At 48.9% G+C, this 20,972-nt stretch overlaps 1 protein-coding gene across 1 annotated transcript; it reads left to right on the forward strand.

Annotated features, from left to right (window-relative positions):
* Positions 1 to 8,615: 8,615 nt before the first annotated feature.
* LGALS12 (galectin 12) lies at positions 8,616 to 19,955 on the forward strand. The gene is made up of 9 exons (XM_002699372.6): positions 8,616 to 9,072; positions 10,739 to 10,827; positions 10,923 to 11,136; positions 12,320 to 12,439; positions 13,362 to 13,400; positions 13,993 to 14,019; positions 14,625 to 14,713; positions 16,981 to 17,131; positions 17,702 to 19,955. The coding sequence occupies exons 1-9, from the start codon at positions 9,004 to 9,006 to the stop codon at positions 17,846 to 17,848; spliced, it is 945 nt and encodes a 314-aa protein (XP_002699418.1). The 5' UTR covers positions 8,616 to 9,003; the 3' UTR covers positions 17,849 to 19,955.
* Positions 19,956 to 20,972: the final 1,017 nt, after the last annotated feature.

Consider the following 20,972-nt stretch of genomic DNA (forward strand, 5'->3'; position numbering starts at 1 on the left):
AGAGCGGGCACCGATCGCGAGCTTGGAGGCCCAAGAACCTGGGGGCAGAGGGATGTTGAGAGGAAAGGCCGGGAAAAGCAGCGTAGGCTATTGGTAGGATGGAAAGCAACAATCCTTTGCATAGGACTCAGAGGTGGAATCTGATGTGGTTGGAGAAGCTGAAGGTCAACGGTGCAGACAGAGGAGCAACAAATGGAGACAGGAGTTCAGGCCTGGTTGGACTTCCCTGATGGCTCAGATGGTAAAGCGTCTGTCTACAATGCGGAAGACCTGGGTTTGATCCCTGGGTAGGGAAGATTCCCTGGAGAAGGAAATGGCAACCCACTCTAGTACTCTTGCCTAGAAAATCCTATGGATGGAGGAGCCTGGTGCAGGCTACTGTCCATGGGGTCGCAAAGAGTCGGACACGACTGAGCGACTTCACTTTCACTTCAGGAGGTCTTGGAGAAGCATCTTCTTGTTTAGGAGTTAAAATCTTGGGAGATTCAGACTAGGTAGATGGACAGATAATCTTTTACATGCTTTTAATTAAATGATATACATATGTGTTATATATATATGTACATATATGTATACACACACAAAAATAATAATAGGAAACATGTAGTTTTGAAATGAGGATAAAGTTACTACCCATGAATGCACCATCCAGGGTTTCCCAGCTGGCACCAGTGGTTAAAGAATCTGCCTGCCAATCCAGGAGATGCAAGAGACACGGGTTCAGTCCCTGGATTGGGAAGATCCCCTGGAGTAGGAAATGGCAACCTTCTCCAGTATTCTTGCCTGGAAAATTCTACGGACAGAGGAGCCTGGTGGGCTACAGTCCACGGGGCTGCAGAGAGTCAGACACTGCTGAGCGACTAAGCAGCAGCCACAATACACCACCGTTGGTAAGAACGCTGCAACACAGCAATACCTAGCACAGATGCTCCTCCTGCCTGTATGATCTTCCCTTATCCTGTCTCCCGGCCTTCTCTTCACCCCCCGCCCCCCGCCCCAGAGGTTACCTCTCTCCTGTCTATCATGCTTTTGTTTTATAAAACATTGTTTAAATCTCTTCTTTGATTTCCTAACACGCTGTTTCATTTTGCTTATTTGAAGATCATAGTGCAATTTAATCACGCTGTATCATCTGCACTCTGCTTCTTTTAAAGTTGTCTCTATAATGCATTCACATTGCTATACAAATCTGTAATTTGCTTCCCTTGATGAAAAATATTCCATTTTGTGACTAGACCACAATTTATTGATCTGATGATGAAACTACTTGGGGTTTTTAATTTCTATTTGGATTTAGAAAAATATTGAAAACAACCCAAACTGTGTCCTGGTGTATGCATGCAAGAGAATCTACAGGATTTAATAGCTAGCAAGATATGAAAATATTCAACTTTACAGTAGAACACTAAAACATCTTCCCAATTGGTGGTACCAGTTTCACTTCCACCAGCAGTGGGTAAGAATTCTTGTTGATTTACATCTTTGCCAACAACTTCCCTGGTGGCTCAGACGGTAAAGCGTCTGTCTACAATGCGGGACACCCGGGTTCAATCCCTGGGTTGGGAAGATCCCCTGGAGAAGGAAATGGCAATCCACTCCAGTACTATTGCCTGGAAAATTCCATGGACAGAGGAGCCTGGTAGGCTACAGTCCATGGGGTCGCAAAGAGTCGGACTCGACTGAGCGACTTCACTTTCACTTTAAGTACTATCTTAATTTTTCCAGGTGAGCAGATATAAAATAGTATTTCACTGAAGTTTTCATTTGCACATAACTGATCACTAATAGGGCTTCCCTGGTGGCTCAGACAGTAAAGCATCCGCCTGCAATGCAGGAGACCTGGGTTTGATCCCTGGGTTGGGAAGATCTCCTGGAAAAGGGAATGGCAACCCATTCCTGTGTTCTTGCCTGGGGAATCCCATGGACAGAGGAGCCTAGCAGGCTATAATCCTATGCTGTGTGTAGTCACCCAGTCATGTCTGACTCCTTATGACCCCATGGACCGTAGACTGCCAGACTCCTCTGTCCATGGACATTCTCTAGGAAAGAATACTGGAGTGGATTGCCATGCCCTCCTCCAGAGGATCTTCCCAACCTAGGGATCGAACATCAAGATCTTTACATATATTTATTAGCCATTTAGACTTTCTCTTTTAAATGTGCCTGTTCGTGTCTTCTGCCCATTTGCCTTTGGAGTTGTGCTCTTACTAATTTGTAGGTATTGTTTATATATTCTCGATATTCATCTTTAGCTAGTCATATTTGTTTGCACACATTTTCTTCCAGTTCCTGGCTTGTCTTTTCACTCTCTTTATGAAATCTTTTGAAGAGAAATTATGGACTTTAAGGAAGCAGAATTTACCAATTCTTTCTTTTGAGGCCAGCTCCCTATGTCTTTTCATGAAGTCTTACTTTGCCCTGAATTCAGGAAAATATTTTTCTACATCTCTTTTGTAAAAGTTTTAAAACGTTCTTTTTCATTCTGTCAATCTGGAATTGATTTTTGTGTGCATGTGAGGCAGAGATCCAATGTGTGTTTCCCTCATATGAATAATCATTTATCTCAGCATCACTTACTGGTAGTTTCTCCCTTCCCTTCCAACCCCACCCCCAAGCCCCACCCTCATGATGAGCAAGGCCACCTCTGTCACATGTCAGGTTTTCGTGAATGAGCAGGAATATTGTTGGCTCTTATTCTACTCCACAGGCAAATGTGTTTGTCTTTGTGCTACTACTGTTAAGGGAAACACACTGACTGAAACCTCCCACCCTGGCCAGCTGCTGCTAAGTCACTTCAGTCGTGTCCAACTCTGTGCGACCCCATAGACGGCAGCCCACCAGGCTCCCCTGTCCCTGGGATTCTCCAGGCAAGAGTACTGGAATGGGTTGCCATTGCCTTCTGCATAGTAAACATTTGTGTGAGTTATTTTATGACAGGAGGTCCTGGCAAGGAACACAGAACTAACAACCCATCACCAATGGGAGGAATCTGGGAAAGGTCAAAAGAAGACACCATGTGTCCTGCCACCTCCCAGAGTCCCTCTCACTGGCATCCATCTTGGCTAAGCAATGCCTGTGCCACCAGGAAGGACCCTGAGTCAGAGTGACTGGCCAGAGAAAACCCGGAAACGAATCCCATCACCATAAAGTTGGAAACTGTAAGCCACATGGCAGAGCACTTCTCCTGGGTTCCCTTACCCTACCTCTCTGCCTGGGAGCCCCTTCCCAATAAAGCTTCTTGCTTTGTCAGTATGTGTGTCTCCTTGGACAATTCATTTCTGAGTGTTAAACAAGAGCCCACTCACTCTTAGACCCTGGAAGGGATTCAACGATCTCATCATATGATCTTAATTACTGCACCTTTATGATAAATCTTAACATATGGATATCTTCAGATTCCCCTTATTCTTCCTCAGGAGTTTCTTGACTATTCTTGAGCTTTTGCCCTTCCATAAATATTTCAGAATCAGCTTGTCAGGTTGCTCAAAAGAGTGTGTCATCACTTTGATTGACATTACATTGAATCCATAAATCAATTTGGCAATTTTGAGATCTTTAAAAACTTGAGTCTTCCAATCTATTACATATTGTATCTCTCTTTTTGTTAGTACCTCTTTAATGTCTTTCAATGAAGTTTTATACTGTTCTTCATACAGATCTGATCTTAGGTGTGTATTACATTTTTTTTCTCTATTCATTTGAAAGTTTACACTCTATTCTTTTATTTATTGACCTCAAAATTTTAACATTTATGCTTAAAGGTTTAAAGTAATATCCTAAACACCCCTCTGAAGCAATGTGAGAATCTTGGGACACTTTCACTCCAATCTTACCCTTCCATGCTATTTTAGTTCTGCCCTTTTTTAAAACCCCCAATTCACATTATTAATGTTACCATTATTACATTATATATATATATATATATATATATATATATATATATATATGCTTAGATTTGCCTATACATTTGCCACTCCATTTGTTTATCATTCCTTCTCGCATTGCAAACCTTCCCTCTGAAGTCATCTTTCTTCTTCCTAAAATATAGCCTATACATTTATATATAGTTCCTATAGGAAACATCTGTGAGTGATTAACTCCTGGCTTGCTCCAGACGCTTGCTCCTTGGAACAAAAGCTATGACCAACCTAGACAGCATATTAAAAAGCAGAGACATTACTTTGCCAACAAAGGTCTGTTCAGTCAAAGCTGTGGTTTTTCCAGTAGTCATATATGGATGTGAGAGTTGGACCATTAAGAAGGCTGAGCACCGAAGAATTGATGATTTTGAACTGTGGTGTTGGAAAAGACTCTTGAGGGTCCCTTGGACTGCAAGCAGATCAAACCAGTCAATCCTATAGGAAATCAGTCCTGAATATTCATTGGAAGGACTGATGCTGAAGCTGAAACTCCAATACTTTGGCCACCTGATGCGAAGAACTGACTCATTGGAAAAGACCCTGATGCTGGGAAAGATTGAAGGCAGGAGGAGAAGGGGATGGCAGAGGATGAGATAGTTGGATTGCATCATCGACTCCATGGACATGAGTTTGAGCAAGCTCCGGGAGTTGGTGATGGACAGGGAGGCCTGGCGTGCTGCAGTCCATGGGGTCGCAGAGAGTCAGACACGACTAAGTGACTGAACTGAACTGAACTCTTGGTTCTCATGGTGCCCAGATGAGGACCTCAGAGGTTCCTGGGGCATCATATGGAGAAGCAAGAGCCACAGGGCTGTCCAGGCAGCCAGGCGGGTTTGGAGGTCTGCAGAAGGACAGGCTTCTGCCTCTGAAAGGGCCCAAGGGGAGACCCCGGTGCCTCTCTGAGGGGCTCCTCCTTGACAGAGAGTGCTGGAGTAAAAAAACTTTGTCTGTTCTATTTCTACACTATTTCTACTGAGGTCCCCAGCACTAGAACTGCTCAGAGCTGGGAGTGCCTCGTGGGCCCCCATGGCTCTGCTCCCCCACCCCCACATTCCCCAGCCGGAGGCATTTCCACCTCCCCTCCCATTCAGGGCACTGCGGTGGGAAGGTGCCCACAGGAGCAGACTGTGCTTCTGCTCCTCCAGGCCATTAAGCTTTGCATCTCTTCCCTAGAAAATAGAATAGGAGAGCAAAAGCTGTGCACTGATTGAGTTGTGGTTTGGGATTTTTGGATTCTTTGTTTGGTTGGTTCAGTAAGATACACATCAAAATATTAATAACAAGAAATGTCATGTTAGCCTACTGAGCCTATGAGTGTTGCTTGTCCTTTTCCCAATTTTATGATATTTCTATCCATCTCTTTGGGGGTGGGGGGAAGAGAAATAAAAACAGCTGGCTTTGTCCTTTGGTTCTCCCCTCCAAGTATATGTCTTCTCTCTCCAGTTAGACTGGGGGCACCCTGAGAGCAAGATTGATTGCTGATCCCTTTAATGAATGCAGCATCCAGTTATTTAAAAAATTGCTGCAGTCACTAAAACTCACTTACAGGGCAGCATAGAAATTGAAACTGTTTACTCAAGAGTATATGAACCTGCTTTCAGACAATAGCACCTTCATTCCTTCAAACACACTAATTGAACATCCCCTGTGTTCAGGCTCCACCTAAACTGATTCTTATACCCCCACCTCCTCCAAAATGATCTTGGCTAGAATTAACCAGCTTGCCACCCCCTCCAGATTATACCTCAGTCTTCCCTGTTTTTCCAGAATTTTCCCAATCATTTGATTCAAGATGTTGGAGTCCCTTTGGGGAGTCGTTTTTCCTTGTCTCCCTTATCCAGCCAGCTGTCAGGTTCTGCCAATTCTTCTTGCCTTGTCAATTCTTCTATCCTGCCACTATGTTTTAGGATGATGCAAAACTGGTTCTGAGAGAAAACAGATCCAGGAGCATTTTCAGTGACCTAGAAGGGAATCAGATAGAAGAAAGGGATGGAGACAAGACTGAAGTAGGTTAATCTATGCAGTAGTCCCTCCCTAGGCCCAGAGAGGTATACCTATTCAGGAGCAGTGAAAGAGGCTGCTAGATCAAAGAATGGGGTAAAGTGGGGCACATTGAGATCCCTGAGCATGGATTATGTTTCCCAAACTATTAATTGGTAACTGACAAATATTGATTTTTTTAAAAAATGCCTCAGTTACAATCTGTAGCTAGTTAGAAGAGTATGTGGGCTATTTTGCAGTTGGGCCATGATTCCACTCCTGCTAAGGGAGAGACAGAGAAGAAGGCAGAGACAGGACAGGAGTTATAAATCATCACCTCTCACAGTCACCCAGTCTATATTTTAAGCATTTTCCCTGTATCAGGCATTTGCTTGGTACTCAGGTTGTAAGAATAAATCTGCCCTCTTGGAACTTACAGGTGAGGAGTAGGGGGAATAAGAGACAGACATTAAACAATTCTTCAATACATAATGACAAGCTATGATAAATGCTCTGAGGAAAAGGTACAGGGTGGAGGGTATGGGGGTGGGGTGGGAGAGTGCCAGTCTGTGGCAGGGGAATCCCACCTGCCAGCGTCAGGTCACCCTCAGCCCTTTCCTGAACCTCTCCCACAAGTGCCCCCTCACTCTGGCTCAGGAAGAGAAATTTACTCCACTGCCCCATCCCACCCCTGGACAGACTAACTAAGACCTTCTCTTACTCTGGAGTCTCTCAGATCAGATCCAGCAAATCTGGATGTGTACTTTAAACCAACCAGGTCCCCATCTGCCACCAGCTGTCAAAAGCTGGAGTCATTGAAAAAGAGAAATGACATGCACCATCCCCCTTTCTTCAGCTGCCTCCCCCCTGCAGGCCCTCAGCAGCCTCCACTTATGACTGTTACAAAGAGAAACAGTTATAAACACCTGAGGTTTCAGAACCACTCTCCTGTTATTGGGTGAATTGTGTCCGCCACCCCCAAATCATCTGTTGAGTCCTGACCCCAAGTATGGCTTCCCTGGTGGCTCAGTGATAAAGAATCTGTCTACCAATGCAGGAGATGCAGCTTCAGTCCTGGGTTGGGAAGATCCCCTGGAGAAGGAAATGGCATCTCAATGGAAATCCCATGAACAGAGGAGCCCAGCAAGCTACAGTCCATGGGGTCACCAAGAGCCAGGCACAACTTAGCTACTAAACAACGAAACCACAGTATGTAGAATGTGAGGTGCGCTGTGTTTGGAGATAAGGCCTTTGGAAGGAAAAGGAAGGTAAAATGAGATCAAGTGGGTGGACCCTAATCCAATATGACTGGTCTCCCTACAAGAAAAGATGAGGGTGCAAACCAAGGAGAAAAACAACCCTGCGGACAGCTTGATCTGGGCCTCTAGCCTCCAGAACCGTGAGAAAATAAACACCTGTTGTTGCAGCCACCCAGCCCACAGTGTTTTCGTATGCTGCCCCTAGCTCCTCAATTCAGGGAGGAGGCTGGACAGGGTGTGGGCGCCGCCCTCGGGTGCAGGGCTCCCCATCCCTGCCCAGCTGGTTTCTCTACCTTTGTTTTTTCCCCCCCTGCTGTGTATATAGGTTATTCTTCCTGAACACACCTCAGATCCAATTTCCCCACACAGAACCTTCAGCCGCCCAGCTCCCCCTACCCAGCAGGGTCTGAGCAAACAGCCTGGTTCTGTACCTGGAGCCCTGTGGATTAGGATCTAAGTCAGTGTTTCTCAAACATTAAAATGTTGATTCCTGGGCTCTTTCACCCCAATATCTCTGGGGTGGGGCTCAAAAATTTATATGTCTAGATCTTCCAAACCCAGGGATTGAACCTGAGTCTCCTGCCTTGCAAGCAGATTCTTTGCCATCTGAGCCACCAGGGAAGCCCAATAAGTTCCCAGGAGGTACTGATGCAGCCTCTTTCCCCGGGACCCCCCCAAGGACTCACCCATCAGAGCAGCTGCTTCCTTTCCCCTCCCCACCCCGGGCCCTTGAGCCTTTGCCCAGCTTTGTCCTGCCAGGAATTCTCTGCTGCCAAGTGGACATGGTGGTCAGATCCTGGGGCTTCCCAACTCAGGATAAAGTTGAGAGGTTGTGCTGCTTTTTAAAGGAAAAGGCTTATTGGAATTTGAACCAGAACTGGAATGGTTTCAGTCCCAAGGATCATTTGCTGTTGTTGTTCAGTTGCTAAGTCGTGTTTGACTTCGTGACCCGGTGGACTATAGCCCACCAGGCTCCTCTGTCCATGGGATTCTCCAGGCAAAAATACTGGAGTGGGTTGCTATTTCCTTCTCCACCAAAGGAGAATAGGGTAGCTTAAAAAAAAAAACACAGAAATCTAGACCCACTCCCAGATACAGACCTCCCTTCAAGACAGGAGACACGCTACTGTGATCACCTTTTCTATATGTAAATGATCAAAAGGAGCCCCAGCGAGGGTAAGTGACTTGTCCTGGGAAACAGCACGTTATAGCACAGGCTGAGCAAGAACCCAGGTCTCCTTTGGTGTAGTTGTGTGCTCCCCTCTGCTCACCTGCCTTTTCCGAGCCAAAGAGGGTCTCCTCTCACCCTGCCTGTTCTTACCTCTCCCCATCCCACATACTTGTGACCCAGCTGGGCCCTGGCATTTCCAGCCATTGTGAAATGGAGCCTCAAAGGACTATAAAACTTGCCAAAAGGAGAAGAGTGGGGAAAGCGGCAGAAAAGGAGGGAGAGGTGGAAACCTTTTGTTGGGGGAGGGAAAGGGAAGCCCCCCATTGGTGTCCAGGAAGTTGGGGGCGGGGCTTCTCCTGGGACCTGCCCACATGTACCACCAACTCTGCCTCTGACCCCCGGAGGGCTCCGGCTGCCGCCCCGGAAACCACAACCCCCTGCTGGCCTCAAAGGAGCCAGCTTATGGCTTCCCTCTGCAACAGGCTGCGTGCTTCAGACCCTGAGGATTAGTTACTGCAAGCTTCGCACCCCTCGACCTGGACTTCTGCTGACACCCAGTCCAGCCGGTGGGGCTGGAGCTGGTGTGGGGCACTGGGGGTAGACAGCGGACCCTGCCTGGTGCAGGTGAGACTGACAGCTGGGAGAGCTGCCCCAGGCACCCCACGCCACCCCCATGGCACCTGGAGAGAAACTGGACCCGCTTCCTGACACTTTCATCCTGCAGCCGCCAGTCTTCCAGCCAGTGAGCAGCCGCTCAGGTCTGGAACCTCCTGGGTCTCAGGGCTCCCCCTTCCAGCTGGGCCCGGTCTCCCAGGTTGGCAGGGGGCTGAAGAGGCCTTGAGTCATGGACCCTGCTTCCCCAGCCCCTGCCCATGGCTCTTGGAAGGCCCTCCTGAGCTTAGAGTGACTGACAGCTCTTTCCCACTCGTCAATGAGCTCATGGGGTGATTGCATTTTAAAAACAGTAGAGCCTGAAGACAGTGCTGTCTCCTATTCCACAGTGGGTGGCTAAGAGGGCCTGGGCGGGGAGTGCGTAGTATCGCTGGGGGACCCTGATCACTGAGGAAGAACAGTCTCATCTCCAGCCTGGGAGTCGGGTCAGAACCTCCCAGTCAGACACAGGGTTGGGGTTTCCTGGACTCCTCCTTTGGCCCAGTGCCCTGCAGATTTCCTGAAGCCTGACAGTGCATTACAGAAGATCAAACTCCCAGGAGACCCACCCTCCCACTAATGAGCACTAATTATCACTTTCTCTTTACTTGGTCCTCTCCTCTCAGGAGAACAGCTTCAGCTCAGTTAATTACAGGCCAGGCCCAGAGCTTGGGAAGTGGGAGGGACTGACATGCTGAGCCCAGCTAAGCTGTGGGTGCTCTGATAGCTGGGGCCTCCTGATCCTCCCCAGGTGAGAGGGGCCCCTTGCTTTGCAAGCTGCAAGCTCCCACCTGGAGTGCAGAGCTGTCGGGTCTCAGCTCTTCTTGGCAGTTTGGGCTTCTGAAAGCTGCCGGGAGTTGGAGAACACTGGGTAAGGGCCCATCTTGTGACACTGCCCAGTGTGTACCTGGGCAAGTTCACGTTTATTCTGCAGACACCTCTTTAGAGCCCACTCTGTGCCAGGCCAGGCCCTGAGCCTGTAGAAGCTAAAGACAGGACTTTGGCTTTGAGGGGCTTGTGCCTTCCAGCCAGAGGGCTCCATCTAAGCCAGTCGGCCAAGGGCCAAACTAGCCACGGCAGCAGAGAGCACAGTGAGGGAAGGGATAATTCAGGCACCAAAATGGATGACGCTTGGAGAAGCAATCAGAGCCTGGGAAGTCAAGTCAGATTTCACAAGGTGGAGGTGGGGCTGAGGAAACAGTCCCAGAAAGGGCCAGAAGCGGTAAGAGTATGCGTCGTCTTTTAGGAATACCAGGGGGAAAGGTGAGCTGAGCAGGCAGACTGAGTCATTATCAGGCATCCAAGCCAGGATCTGTGCTCAGATCCCAACTTGTCCATCCCTCTGCCTCCCGGTTCCCAGGCTCTGGCCTATAAACAGTCCTCGGGGAGCCTGGACACTCACTGAAATGGAGCCCTGAAGGACACCCATTGGAGGCCAGGGTGGCAGCCAGGGGACTGTAAACCTCAGTGGGGTCACTACTGTGCCCTAGGAGCTGAGAGAGGGGCTGGGCTGGTGCTCCAAGGGGGCAATGGGGCTGGATCTGGCTTCCCCTGTGCTGTGTGGCCTGGGTGTTGTGAAGAAAGGAGAGTAGGCGAAAGAGAACATTTCAGAGAAAACTTATTTTTCCCCATCAAGACATTTTCTGTTTGGGGTGGGACAGTTATCTTGTTCCTCTTCCTTCCTCATCCCACCCCCAACACAGGGGTCCCTAGGCCCTTTCTCCAACCTGGTATGGATGAGTTTCTTCTTTGTTCAGGTGATTCCTTTTGTCACAACAATTTTTGGTGGCCTGCGAGCAGGCAAGATGGTCATGCTCCAGGGAGCGGTCCCTCTAAATGCACACAGGTAAGGGGAGTGCTCCATGGGGCTTCTTCTCTGCCTTCAGGGTCTCTGGGAGTCTCTGACCAGAGGTGCCCTTTGAGAGCCTCACCTCCCCCCAGGTTCCAGGTGGACTTCCAGTGCGGCTGCAGCCTGCACCCCCGGCCAGATATCGCCATCCACTTCAACCCTCGCTTCCACACCACCAAACCCCACGTCATCTGCAACTCCCTGTACCGTGGGCGCTGGCAAGTTGAGGCCCGGTGGCCCCACGTGGCCCTGCAGAGAGGGGCCAGCTTCCTCATCCTCTTTCTCTTTGGAAATGAGGAGATGAAGGTGAGCGGGAGGGGACACCAGGGCTTCCCAGGTGGTGTTCATGGTAAAGAACCTGTCTGCCAATGCAGGAGATGCAAGAGACGATCCCTGGGTCAGGAAGATCCCCTGGAGGACATGGCGACCCACTCCAGTATTCTTGCCTGGAGAATGCCATAGACAGGGGACCCTGGAGGGCTACAGTCCATAGGGTCGCAAAGAGTCGGACACGAATGAAGCGACTTAGCACGCACGGGAGGGGACATCATGGGGTCTAGAACTTGTGTCCTTCTGCTTCCCTTTCCTTCAGCCGCTCTCCTTGTCACTGTGTTAAGGGGTATTTGGAGGGATGGAGCACAGAGTCCAGTACTCAGAGAACCAATGAGCTGCCATGCCTGGTTCCAAGCTGCCCTGGGCTCACCTGGCCCGGTACACATGGTGGTATTCAGCAGACGCCATGGTGCTGCTGCTGTCACAGGGGGCGTCTAGAGAGCACTGCAGATGCCGGGCGGGTGCTGTTCTCAGCTCACTGACTCCTCACAACAACCCATGAGGAAGGAACTGTCATTCTCCCCATCACACAGAAGAGTGGGGACGGAAGGGAGAGAGAAACCTGGCCTCAAGGCTTTCACTGCTGATGCGAACTCCTGCCAGAAGGATCTTCAGACTTCTCCAGGGCAGAGGGAGCTGGTGCCAGCCAGCACTGCAGGGAGGGACAGGGGTCCCAGAGCCCCTGAGGCCCCTCACCTGTGGATGGGGTAGGCGGAGGGCTGCTGCGGCTGCTGGAAGGTCAGCTGAAAGACTAAAGTGGGGCAATGTGGTGTGTCAAGGGCCAGGCGGGGCATTGAAGGTGCTCTGCCTGCCAGTTCCACAACCTTGGGGAGGCTACTTAAGTTCCCCCAAGCCTTGGGCACCTGTCTTTATTATTTTTTTATTTTATTTTTTAACTTTACAATATTGTATTGGTTTTGCCATATATCAACATGAATCCGCCACAGGTATACACATGTTCCCCATCCTGAACCCTCCTCCCTCCTTCCTCCCTGTACCATCCCTCTGGGTCGTCCCAGTGCACCAGCCCCAAGCCTGTCTTTAAAACATACTTGCCTCCTAGAGTTGGTGTGAAGTTAAAAGAGGAAAATTCCAGTAAGAGACTCAATGGATGTCTGTCACGTCAGTGTGGTCTCAGCCTCGTCTGTCTCTCCAGGTGAGTGTAAATGGACAGCACTTCCTCCACTACCGCTACCGGCTCCCACTGTCTCGGGTAGACACCCTGGGCATATTTGGCGACATCTCGGTGACAGCCGTTGGATTCCTGAACATCAACGTAAGTTCCTCTGGGGCCAAGGCCTGGGTGGCAGCAGTCTCTGACTTCCCCTGATGCCTGGACAAGCCTGGGACCCCCTTCCATCCCAGACAAGTCCTGACACCAGTTATAGCCAAGGTGGAGGGCATCCATCCAGGTGTTGGACATGGCAGGGGTGAGGGAGGAGCTGACCACAGAAGAGGAGCCCAAGAGCCTGGGGCAGAAGTCTATCCTGGACGTGAAAGTGAAAGTCGCTCAGTTGTGTCTGACTGTTTGTGACCCCATGGACTGTAGTCTGCCAGGCTGTTCGGCCCATGGAATTCTCCAGGCAAGAAAACTGGAGTGGGAAACTGTTCCTTTATTAAGGGATCTTCCCAACCCAGGAATCAAACCCAGATCTTGCACATTGCAGGCAGGTTCTTTACCATCTGAGCCACCAGGGAAACCCATGAATACTGGAATGGAGAGCCTATCCATTCTCCAGGGGATCTTCCTGACCCAGGAATCAAACCAGGGTCCCTTGCATTGCAGGCAGATTCTTTACCAACTGAGCTGCCAGCTGAGCTATCCTGGGTGTGGAGTCTGGTCAATGTGGAGCAGTGGCCAGAAAGCAAATGACTTGGAGTCTTGGAGCTGTGGGACCCAAACATAGCACTGGCTGTATCATTCCCAGCTGAGGAGCTAATTTAAAAGTGCAGATTTCTGGGACCCACCACCAGAGATTCTGATTTAGTAAGTCAGAGGTAGGGCCCAGGAATCAGCATGATCAAATGCCAGGTTTGAGAAGCCCTGACAAGGCCTCTGGGGAGAGGAGGAGCTACCAAGGCCACAGCTGGCCTCTGCCCTCCTTCCCAGGCACAGCAGGGCAGGCAGGAGGCAAATCAAAACTCTAGACTTGCAGTGGTCCTGAATCCTGCCTGTTGCTTTTTCTCTCTCCCAACAGCCATTTGTGGAGGGTGGCAGCGAGTATCCGGTTGGACACGTGAGTCTTGGGAGCTGGGTTAGCCTTCGCTGTCCCAGCCGTCCCAGCTGAGCCGGTACCCCTCCCTCTGACCCCAGTGGGACCTGCCACTCGCTGGACTGATGCTCACATTGCACAAGGCCCAGCTGCCCCCTCCCTCACTGTGCAGTCACCATGGTTACAGCTGGCCCTGCCTCAGTCCATGGGAGCCTGGATTTGCCTCTCCCTGGTGCCAGGGCCAGCTAGGGAGGACAGATGGGGTGGGCTGATTTCCTGGAGTGGGCAGGGCCCAGCCTTTCTACCAGATCCATCTCAGATGGAGCTTCAGCAACCCTGCAAGGTAGCAGGTTGGCTTGCAGGGCAGAAGAGAGATGAGACCCAGGGACTTGCCCAGAGTCACACAGTGAGTGAATGACAGACCCTGCATCCAGTTCTTCCTGATTATTCCGGAGCCGGTGTCCACCTGAATTCAAGAGGGCCCCACTGGAGGGCCAATCATTTTCCCATATTATCTCTGAGAGAAGTAAACCCCCAGTATCCCCAACTTTTAAGGATCCCTTTCGTTGAGCGAGCACCACGTGGCCTCCATGTCCCCTCTTTCTTTCCTTGACAGCCCTTCCTGCTGAGGAGCCCGGGGCTGGTGAGTGACCTCTGCTCCTGCGTCTGGTGGAGGGACAGTCCCTCACCTGCTCTATCAGGGCTGGGAGGGCGCCCCACCTGGTGGGAAATGGCCCCCAGCACCAGGATTTGCCCTTGAATTGCAAGTTGTGGGTGAACGGGCAACTTCAGGCTGAAGCTCCAGCTTCATTTTACCTATTCTCCATTTATTCTGCACACAATTTTCTGATAGTCATCCCTGCTAGGCCAAGCACCAGGCTGTAGGGTGGAGGTACATATCAGTTCCACCTCTCCAGCTGCATACAGGCTGGTGGGGAGGCAGACCAAGGAATGAGCCATTACCATTTGGAGCACAGCATTAGGGGCTCACAGCACGGGGGGCAGGCGAAAAGAAGGGGAGGCCAGGGAGAGCAGAGTACAGGAGGCCGGCCTGCAGTAGGTGTATAATAACTAAGCAGAGCTGTTTCCTCCTGGCTGCAGAGCAGAGGCAGAGATTTACCTGCCTCAGGGCTCCCTGGCCCCTAAGGACAGTCCAGGAAGCAGCTCCTCCGGGCAGTAGCCCTCCCCAACCCCCTCTGTGAGATCCGCCTCACCCCCACCTCTCAGTCATCTCCTGTGTTCCTTCAGGAGGTGCCCTGCTTTCATGCCCTTCCCCGGGGTCTCTGGCCTGGACAGGTCATCATAGTGCGAGGACTGGTCTTACCGGAGCCAAAGGAGTAAGTATGCAGAGTTGGGGGTAGGGGTGGGGGACAGGACGCATCTCTGTGCCAGGCACAAGCTTTAGAAGCATCACCTCTTCAATCTCCAGCACTACTGTTTAGCCCCCACCTTCCAGGTGAGGAGACAGAGGAGCAGAGAGCAGAAGTAAGTTGCCCAAGGTCACAGAGCCTGTTAAAGTCTGACCTGGGGTTGGTTCCAGGGCTCAGGTGGCTTTGTGGCACCAGCAGCTCCAATTCCAGGAGTGTCTTCCCTGCCTGGACATGTGGTCAGGCCAGCCAGCCTCTCACCGCAGGTCCCAGCTGCAGCTTCAGGAAAGGTCCTTTAAAGACACAGGCTGGGACTTCCATGGCAGCCCAGTGGTTAGGACTCTGCACTTCCAGTGAGGGGCCATAGGTTTGCTCTCTGGTCAGGAAACTAAGATTCCCTCATGCCTCTCAGCCAAAAAAAAAAAAAAACAAAAAACTAGAGAATAAAAGTGTACAACTTGAAAATCGCAAACAGATGAGAGGAACTGATCTCCCACAGTGCCCTGGTTTAGGAAACTCCGCCAGGAGACCCCAAAAAGGAGGCCCCGCGCAGGGAGGTGGGGACTTGGAGGAACTCTAGTCAAGAGGATACTGCCTGAGTTCTCCCATAGGGGGCGCTACTACTTTATTCCTCAAACCTGCAGGCTCCAGTTAAGACAAGTATCTTTCTTTTCTTTCTTTCTTTATCCTTCTTTTCTTTCCTTCTTCCTCATCATCCTTCCTTCTCTCCTTCTTTCCTTCTTTCTGGAACTGCACTGGATCTCATGACGTTCCTGGACCCGATTTCCTGGGTTTGACTTCTGTTGCATGGGTGCGTGCTAAGTCGCTTCAGTTGTGTCCGATTCTGTGCGACCTTACGGACTGTAGCCCGCCAGGCTTCTCTGTCCATGGAATTCTCCAGGCAATAATACTGGAGTGGGTCATCATTTCTTTCTCCAGGGGATCTTCCCGACCCAGGGATCAAACCCATATCTCTTATGTCTCCTGCATTGGCAGGTGGGTTCTTTACCACTAGCGCCACCTGGGAAGCCCTTGACTTCTGTTGAGGACACTTCAAATCTGAGCAGCTTCACAGCAGTGACCTTTCCTTTCTGTGCCTTAGTTTCCTTGTCTGTAAAAGGGGGTAAAAATAGTGCCAGCTTTAGGGATTATGCCAGGCATATAGCAAGCAGTCCACAAATGTGGTGGAGAAGCAGGGGACTAAGGAAAATGCCATGTATTTTCCCTGGCCTATCCCCTTCTGTTTTGTTCTTTTTTAAGTCACTGACCTGACTAAACCCTTGCCCTGCATGCGCTTGACCAGGTCTGTGAATTCTAGGCAGGCTTGCAGCACAGGCCTCGGCTGCATGGGCCTCAAAAACCAGGCACTACTGGGTTGGATTCCTGGTTTTGCCTTTTATAAACTGTGGTCTTGGGCAAGCCACTCCAACCCTCTGAGCCCTGAGTTCCCCCAGTGGAAAAAAAGGAGAAAGATAACCCCACCTGAACAGGGAAGATGAAAAAGTTTCCAGTGGACGAAAGAACCCCCACTCCTTCCCAAACTTGGAGACAGGAAGCCAGATCTTAGCTCAGAGTCACATGGTTATTAGCAGTTGACACACAGATCATTTTACTGCTCTCTCTCAAGGGCCATGATTCACGTGTCCTCAGAGGCCAGGCAGGTCACATAAACAGTGAGGCACCAGGTTGGGAATGTGGTGAAGTGGAAAGAATATTTCTATAGATCTTCTGATGCCAGATCTTCTGAATTTCTTTTTAAAAAAGAAGCCAAAATTTTCGAAAACTTTCTCAGTTTTTGAAAATGGTAATACTTTAAAGTTGAACAATACTGGGGATCAGCCAGAACATTTCTATAGGTTAGGTCAGCCCTGGGCCACCTCAAGGCTTAGAACAACTGCTGCTGCTGCTGCTAAGTCGCTTCAGTCGTGTCCGACTCTGTGCAACCCCATAGACGGCAGCCCACTAGGCTCCCCCATCCCTGGGATTCTCCAGGCAAGAACACTGGAATGGGTTGCCATTTCCTTCTCCAATGCATGAAAGTGAAAAGTGAAAGTGAAGTCGCTCAGTCGTTTCCGACTCATAGTGACCCCGTGGACTGCAGCCTACCAGGCTCATCCGTCCATGGGGTTGTCCAGGCAAGAGTACTGGAGTGGGGTGCCATTGCCTTCTCCACTTAGCACAGGACCTGGTGTTTATTTAGCAAGCCCACAAGCACCTTCTCCCACCCATTCCTACAGTTTCACGCTCAGTCTGCGAGACGAGGCCGCCCACGTTCCAGTGACGCTCAGGGCGTCCTTTGCAGACAGAACTCTGGCCTGGGTCTCCCGCTGGGGCCGGAAGAAGCTGATCTTGGCCCCCTTCCTCTTCTACCCCCAGCGATTCTTTGAGGTGGGTCAGAATCCAGATCCCTGGTCCCTCTGGCATGGAGCACAGAGCTACACTCCCATCCAGGGGAGTGGGGGTACGTCCAGGAGTGGGGGCGCGGTTTGTGGAGCCAGTGCCACTAGAAGAGAGGAGATCAGTGGGGCTGATCTCACACCCTGAAACACCAATTTAATTAATCAAAGTGGGCCCTGGCCTCAGCATTATTAAAAAGCCCTGCTGCGATTCATGGGGTCGCAAAGAGTCGGACACGACTGAGCAACTGATCTGATCTGATCTGATCTGGTCTGAATGACTCCAATGTGCAGCTGAGGTTGAGACCACTTCTCCAGGGGAAGCAACCCCTGTTACAGATGGTGAAATGGAGGCCAAGTCCTGGGCAGATCCTTGTGGAAGGGCTGACGACAACCTGGGCCCCTCCATCATCCCGTCTTTTTCACCACTGTGTGCACCATGGGTTTATTCCTTGTGTCCTTTGATGGAAGGAGAAGCCACTGGGTGGGGCATCAGGCAGGCAAGGGAGGGTCTTGCTGCAGGCAAGGGAAGCCTGCAGCACCCCATGCCCTTCTGTACCAGGTGCTGCTCCTGTGCCAAGAGGGAGGCCTGAAGCTGGCGCTCAACGGGCAGGGCGTGGGGGCCACCAGCCTGGGCCAGCAAGTCCTGGAGCAGCTACGGGAGCTGCGAATCAGTGGTAGCGTCCAGCTCTACTGTGTCCACTACTGAGGAGGGAGCCAGAGGGCCCAGCCAGAGAAGAGGACCTGCCTATACCAAGGGCCCCACCAGCTGATCCCACTCTCCTCCCCTTGTTAAAAATGTCCCCACGATGTCAGGCCTGGCTCACCTCCGGAACCAGGAGCCTGAGTCTGCAGATGCTTTGGGCCCCACAGCAGAAGGTGGGCACAAGAATGTGAAGGCTCCAGAAACTCTGCAGCTCCCTCTTCTGAGAGCCTGGCATTTGGCTCTGCCATCTTTCAAGGGCCTCTAAAAGGAGGTAGACACTCCAAATAAAGCCTAGCAAAGGTACTAATGAAGGTACCCCAAAATACAGCAGCTTTGAAAATTGAGATGTTTATTTCCTTCTCACACAAACAGAAAATGGTTCAGGTCAGTGGGTAACTCTGCTCCCTGTGGACCTTCTGGCTCATCCCACCAACCCCAGAGAGTCAGCATCACCTGCATGGCTGAAGCATGGTCACCACTGTATCTAGGTTTCAACCACTGAGAAGGCAAATAGAGAATACGGACAAGGCCCACCTGATGTCGTAAGCCCAGGCCTGGGATTGGCACACGCTATTTGCACTCACATCTCATCAGCAAATACTCAGTCACATGACCACACTGTCTACAAGGGAGGCTGGAAATGTTCTCTGTGAGATGACCATGTGCCTGGTCACAGGTCCACAACTGTGATTCCTGGGATATTTGGTATTATTTGTATGATCTTATTTTGTGTTTTCTACTTACTGTTGCTATTTTGTCCTTATATTTTCAGCTTTCATACTTACTATTGGATTGATGAAATCTCCTTTATCACCCTCCCGTTTTTTTTCTTAAGCTAATTTGGAAGTTATGAATTCCATTTTATGGCAATGGCACCCCACTCCAGTACTCTTGCCCGGAAAATCCCATGGACGAAGGAGCCTGGTAGGCTGCAGTCCATGAGGTCACTAAGAGTCAGACACGACTGAGCGACTTCACTTTCACTTTTCACTTTTCACTTCATGCATTGGAGAAGGAAATGGCAACCCACTCCAGTGTTCTTGCGTGGAGAATCCCAGGGACAGGGGAGCCTGGTGGGCTGCCGTCTATGGGGTCGCACAGCATCAGACACGACTGAAGCGATTTAGCAGCAGCAGCAGCAGTGGTTATCCATACTTTTTATTTTATTTTTTAATTAACATATAACATTGACTTTTCAGGATGGGTAAAATTCTAGATTTGCGTGATGACCACCAATACAATCAGGATATATAACTCCATCATTCCAAAAAATTCCTTGGTGTTGCTTCTGTGTAATCATACCTTCTCCACCCCCTCCCTTAACCCCCAGCAACTCACTGATCTGCTCTCCATTACTGTATTTTGCATTTTGAGCATGTCCTATAAATGGAATCAGGTAGGATGTGAACCTTTGAAACTGGTTTGTTTCAATCAGCAGTACCTTTGGGTACTGATCTAAGTTGCTGTGTGGTAACACTTAGCCATTTCTATTTATTATTAACACTCAGTATGATTCTATTGTACCGTAATATATCTGTTGACCCAGTGAAGAACATGTGAGTGGTTTTCAGTTTTTGACAATTATGAATAGAGCTGCTAAAAACATTTGTATACAAGTCTTTGTATGAATGTAACTTTTCATTTCTCTTGGTTTAATACTTACCAGTGGGCTTGATGGATTATGTGGTAAATGCATGTTTAATTTTATAAGAAACTATCAAACTATTTTCCGGAGTTATTTCAGAGTAGCTTTGGCAATTTCACATTTCCACCAGCAATGTATTAAATTTCCAGTTGTTCTGCATGCTCATCAATACTTGTTATTGTCGGGATTTTTTTATGTTAGCCATTCTTGATGTATAGAGGTATCTCATTGTGGCATTAATTTGTATTTCCCTAGCAGCTAAAGATGTTGAGCATCTTTTCATGTGCTAATTTTCCATCTGTGTGTTCTCTCAGAAGTGCTGTCCCCTTCTCTATTTTATTGAATTTTGTAAAAACTGGGACTGTTTCTTTAAACTGTTCATGAAATTTGCTGGGGAAGCTGTCTAGACCTGGATATTTCCATTTGCAAGATTTTATAATTAAAAATTCAATTCCTTTAATAGGACATGGAAATAGACTGTGTATCTATTTTACCTTAGGTTGGTTTCATTAGTTTGTGTTTTTCAAGAAATTGGTCCATTTAATCTAGATTCCATATATATACATGACTATGCAATATTTGTTTTGCTCTTTCTGACTACTTTACTCTGTATAACAGGTTCTAGGTTCATCCACCTCACTACAACTGACTCAAATTCATTCCTTTTTATGGCTGAGTAATATTCCATTGTACATATGTACCATATCTTCTTTATCCATTCATCTATCAATGAATATCTAGGTTGCTTCCATGTCCTGGCCATTATAAATAGTGCTGCAATGAACACTGGGGTACATGTGTCTTTTTGAATTGTGGTTTTCTCAGAGCATATGCCCAGTAGTGGGGTTGTTGTGTCATATGGTAATTTTATTCCTAATTTGTTAAGGAATCTTCATACTGTTCTCCATAGTGGCTGTACCAATCTACATTTAATCTTAGTCATCAAATGTAATACATGCATAGAGTACATAATATGGTTTTCTTATCTTTTCAATGTCTGTGGGGTCTTTAGTGAAAACCCTTCTTTCATTTCTGATATTGGTAATTTGAATCTTTTTCCCTTTTTTTCTTTGTCAGTCTCACTAGAGTTTTACCAATTTAATTGGTATTTTCAGAAAAACAGCTTTGACCCTATTGATTTTCTCTACTGTTTTCTGTTTCCAACTTTATAAATTTCTGCCCTTATATTTTTTATTTTCTTCTTTTTACTTGCTTTGGTTTATTTTGCTCTTTTTTCCTAATTTCTTCCGTTGAAAGCTCAGAGTACTGATTTTAAACTTTTCTTCTTTTCTACTATAAGCATGTAAGATAATACATTTTTTCTCAGCACTTTACCTATACCACACAAATGTTGATATTTTGTGTTTGCATTTTTTTTTTCATTTTAAAATATTTGCTGGGGTGGTCCTAAGAGGGTGGAGGAATAGGACAGGGAGACCACTTTCTCCCCCACAAATTCATCAAAAGAACATTTGAATGATG

The sequence above is a fragment of the Bos taurus genome, chromosome 29 (assembly GCF_002263795.3).
Source record: "Bos taurus isolate L1 Dominette 01449 registration number 42190680 breed Hereford chromosome 29, ARS-UCD2.0, whole genome shotgun sequence".
Classification (NCBI taxonomy): Eukaryota; Metazoa; Chordata; class Mammalia; order Artiodactyla; family Bovidae; genus Bos; species Bos taurus.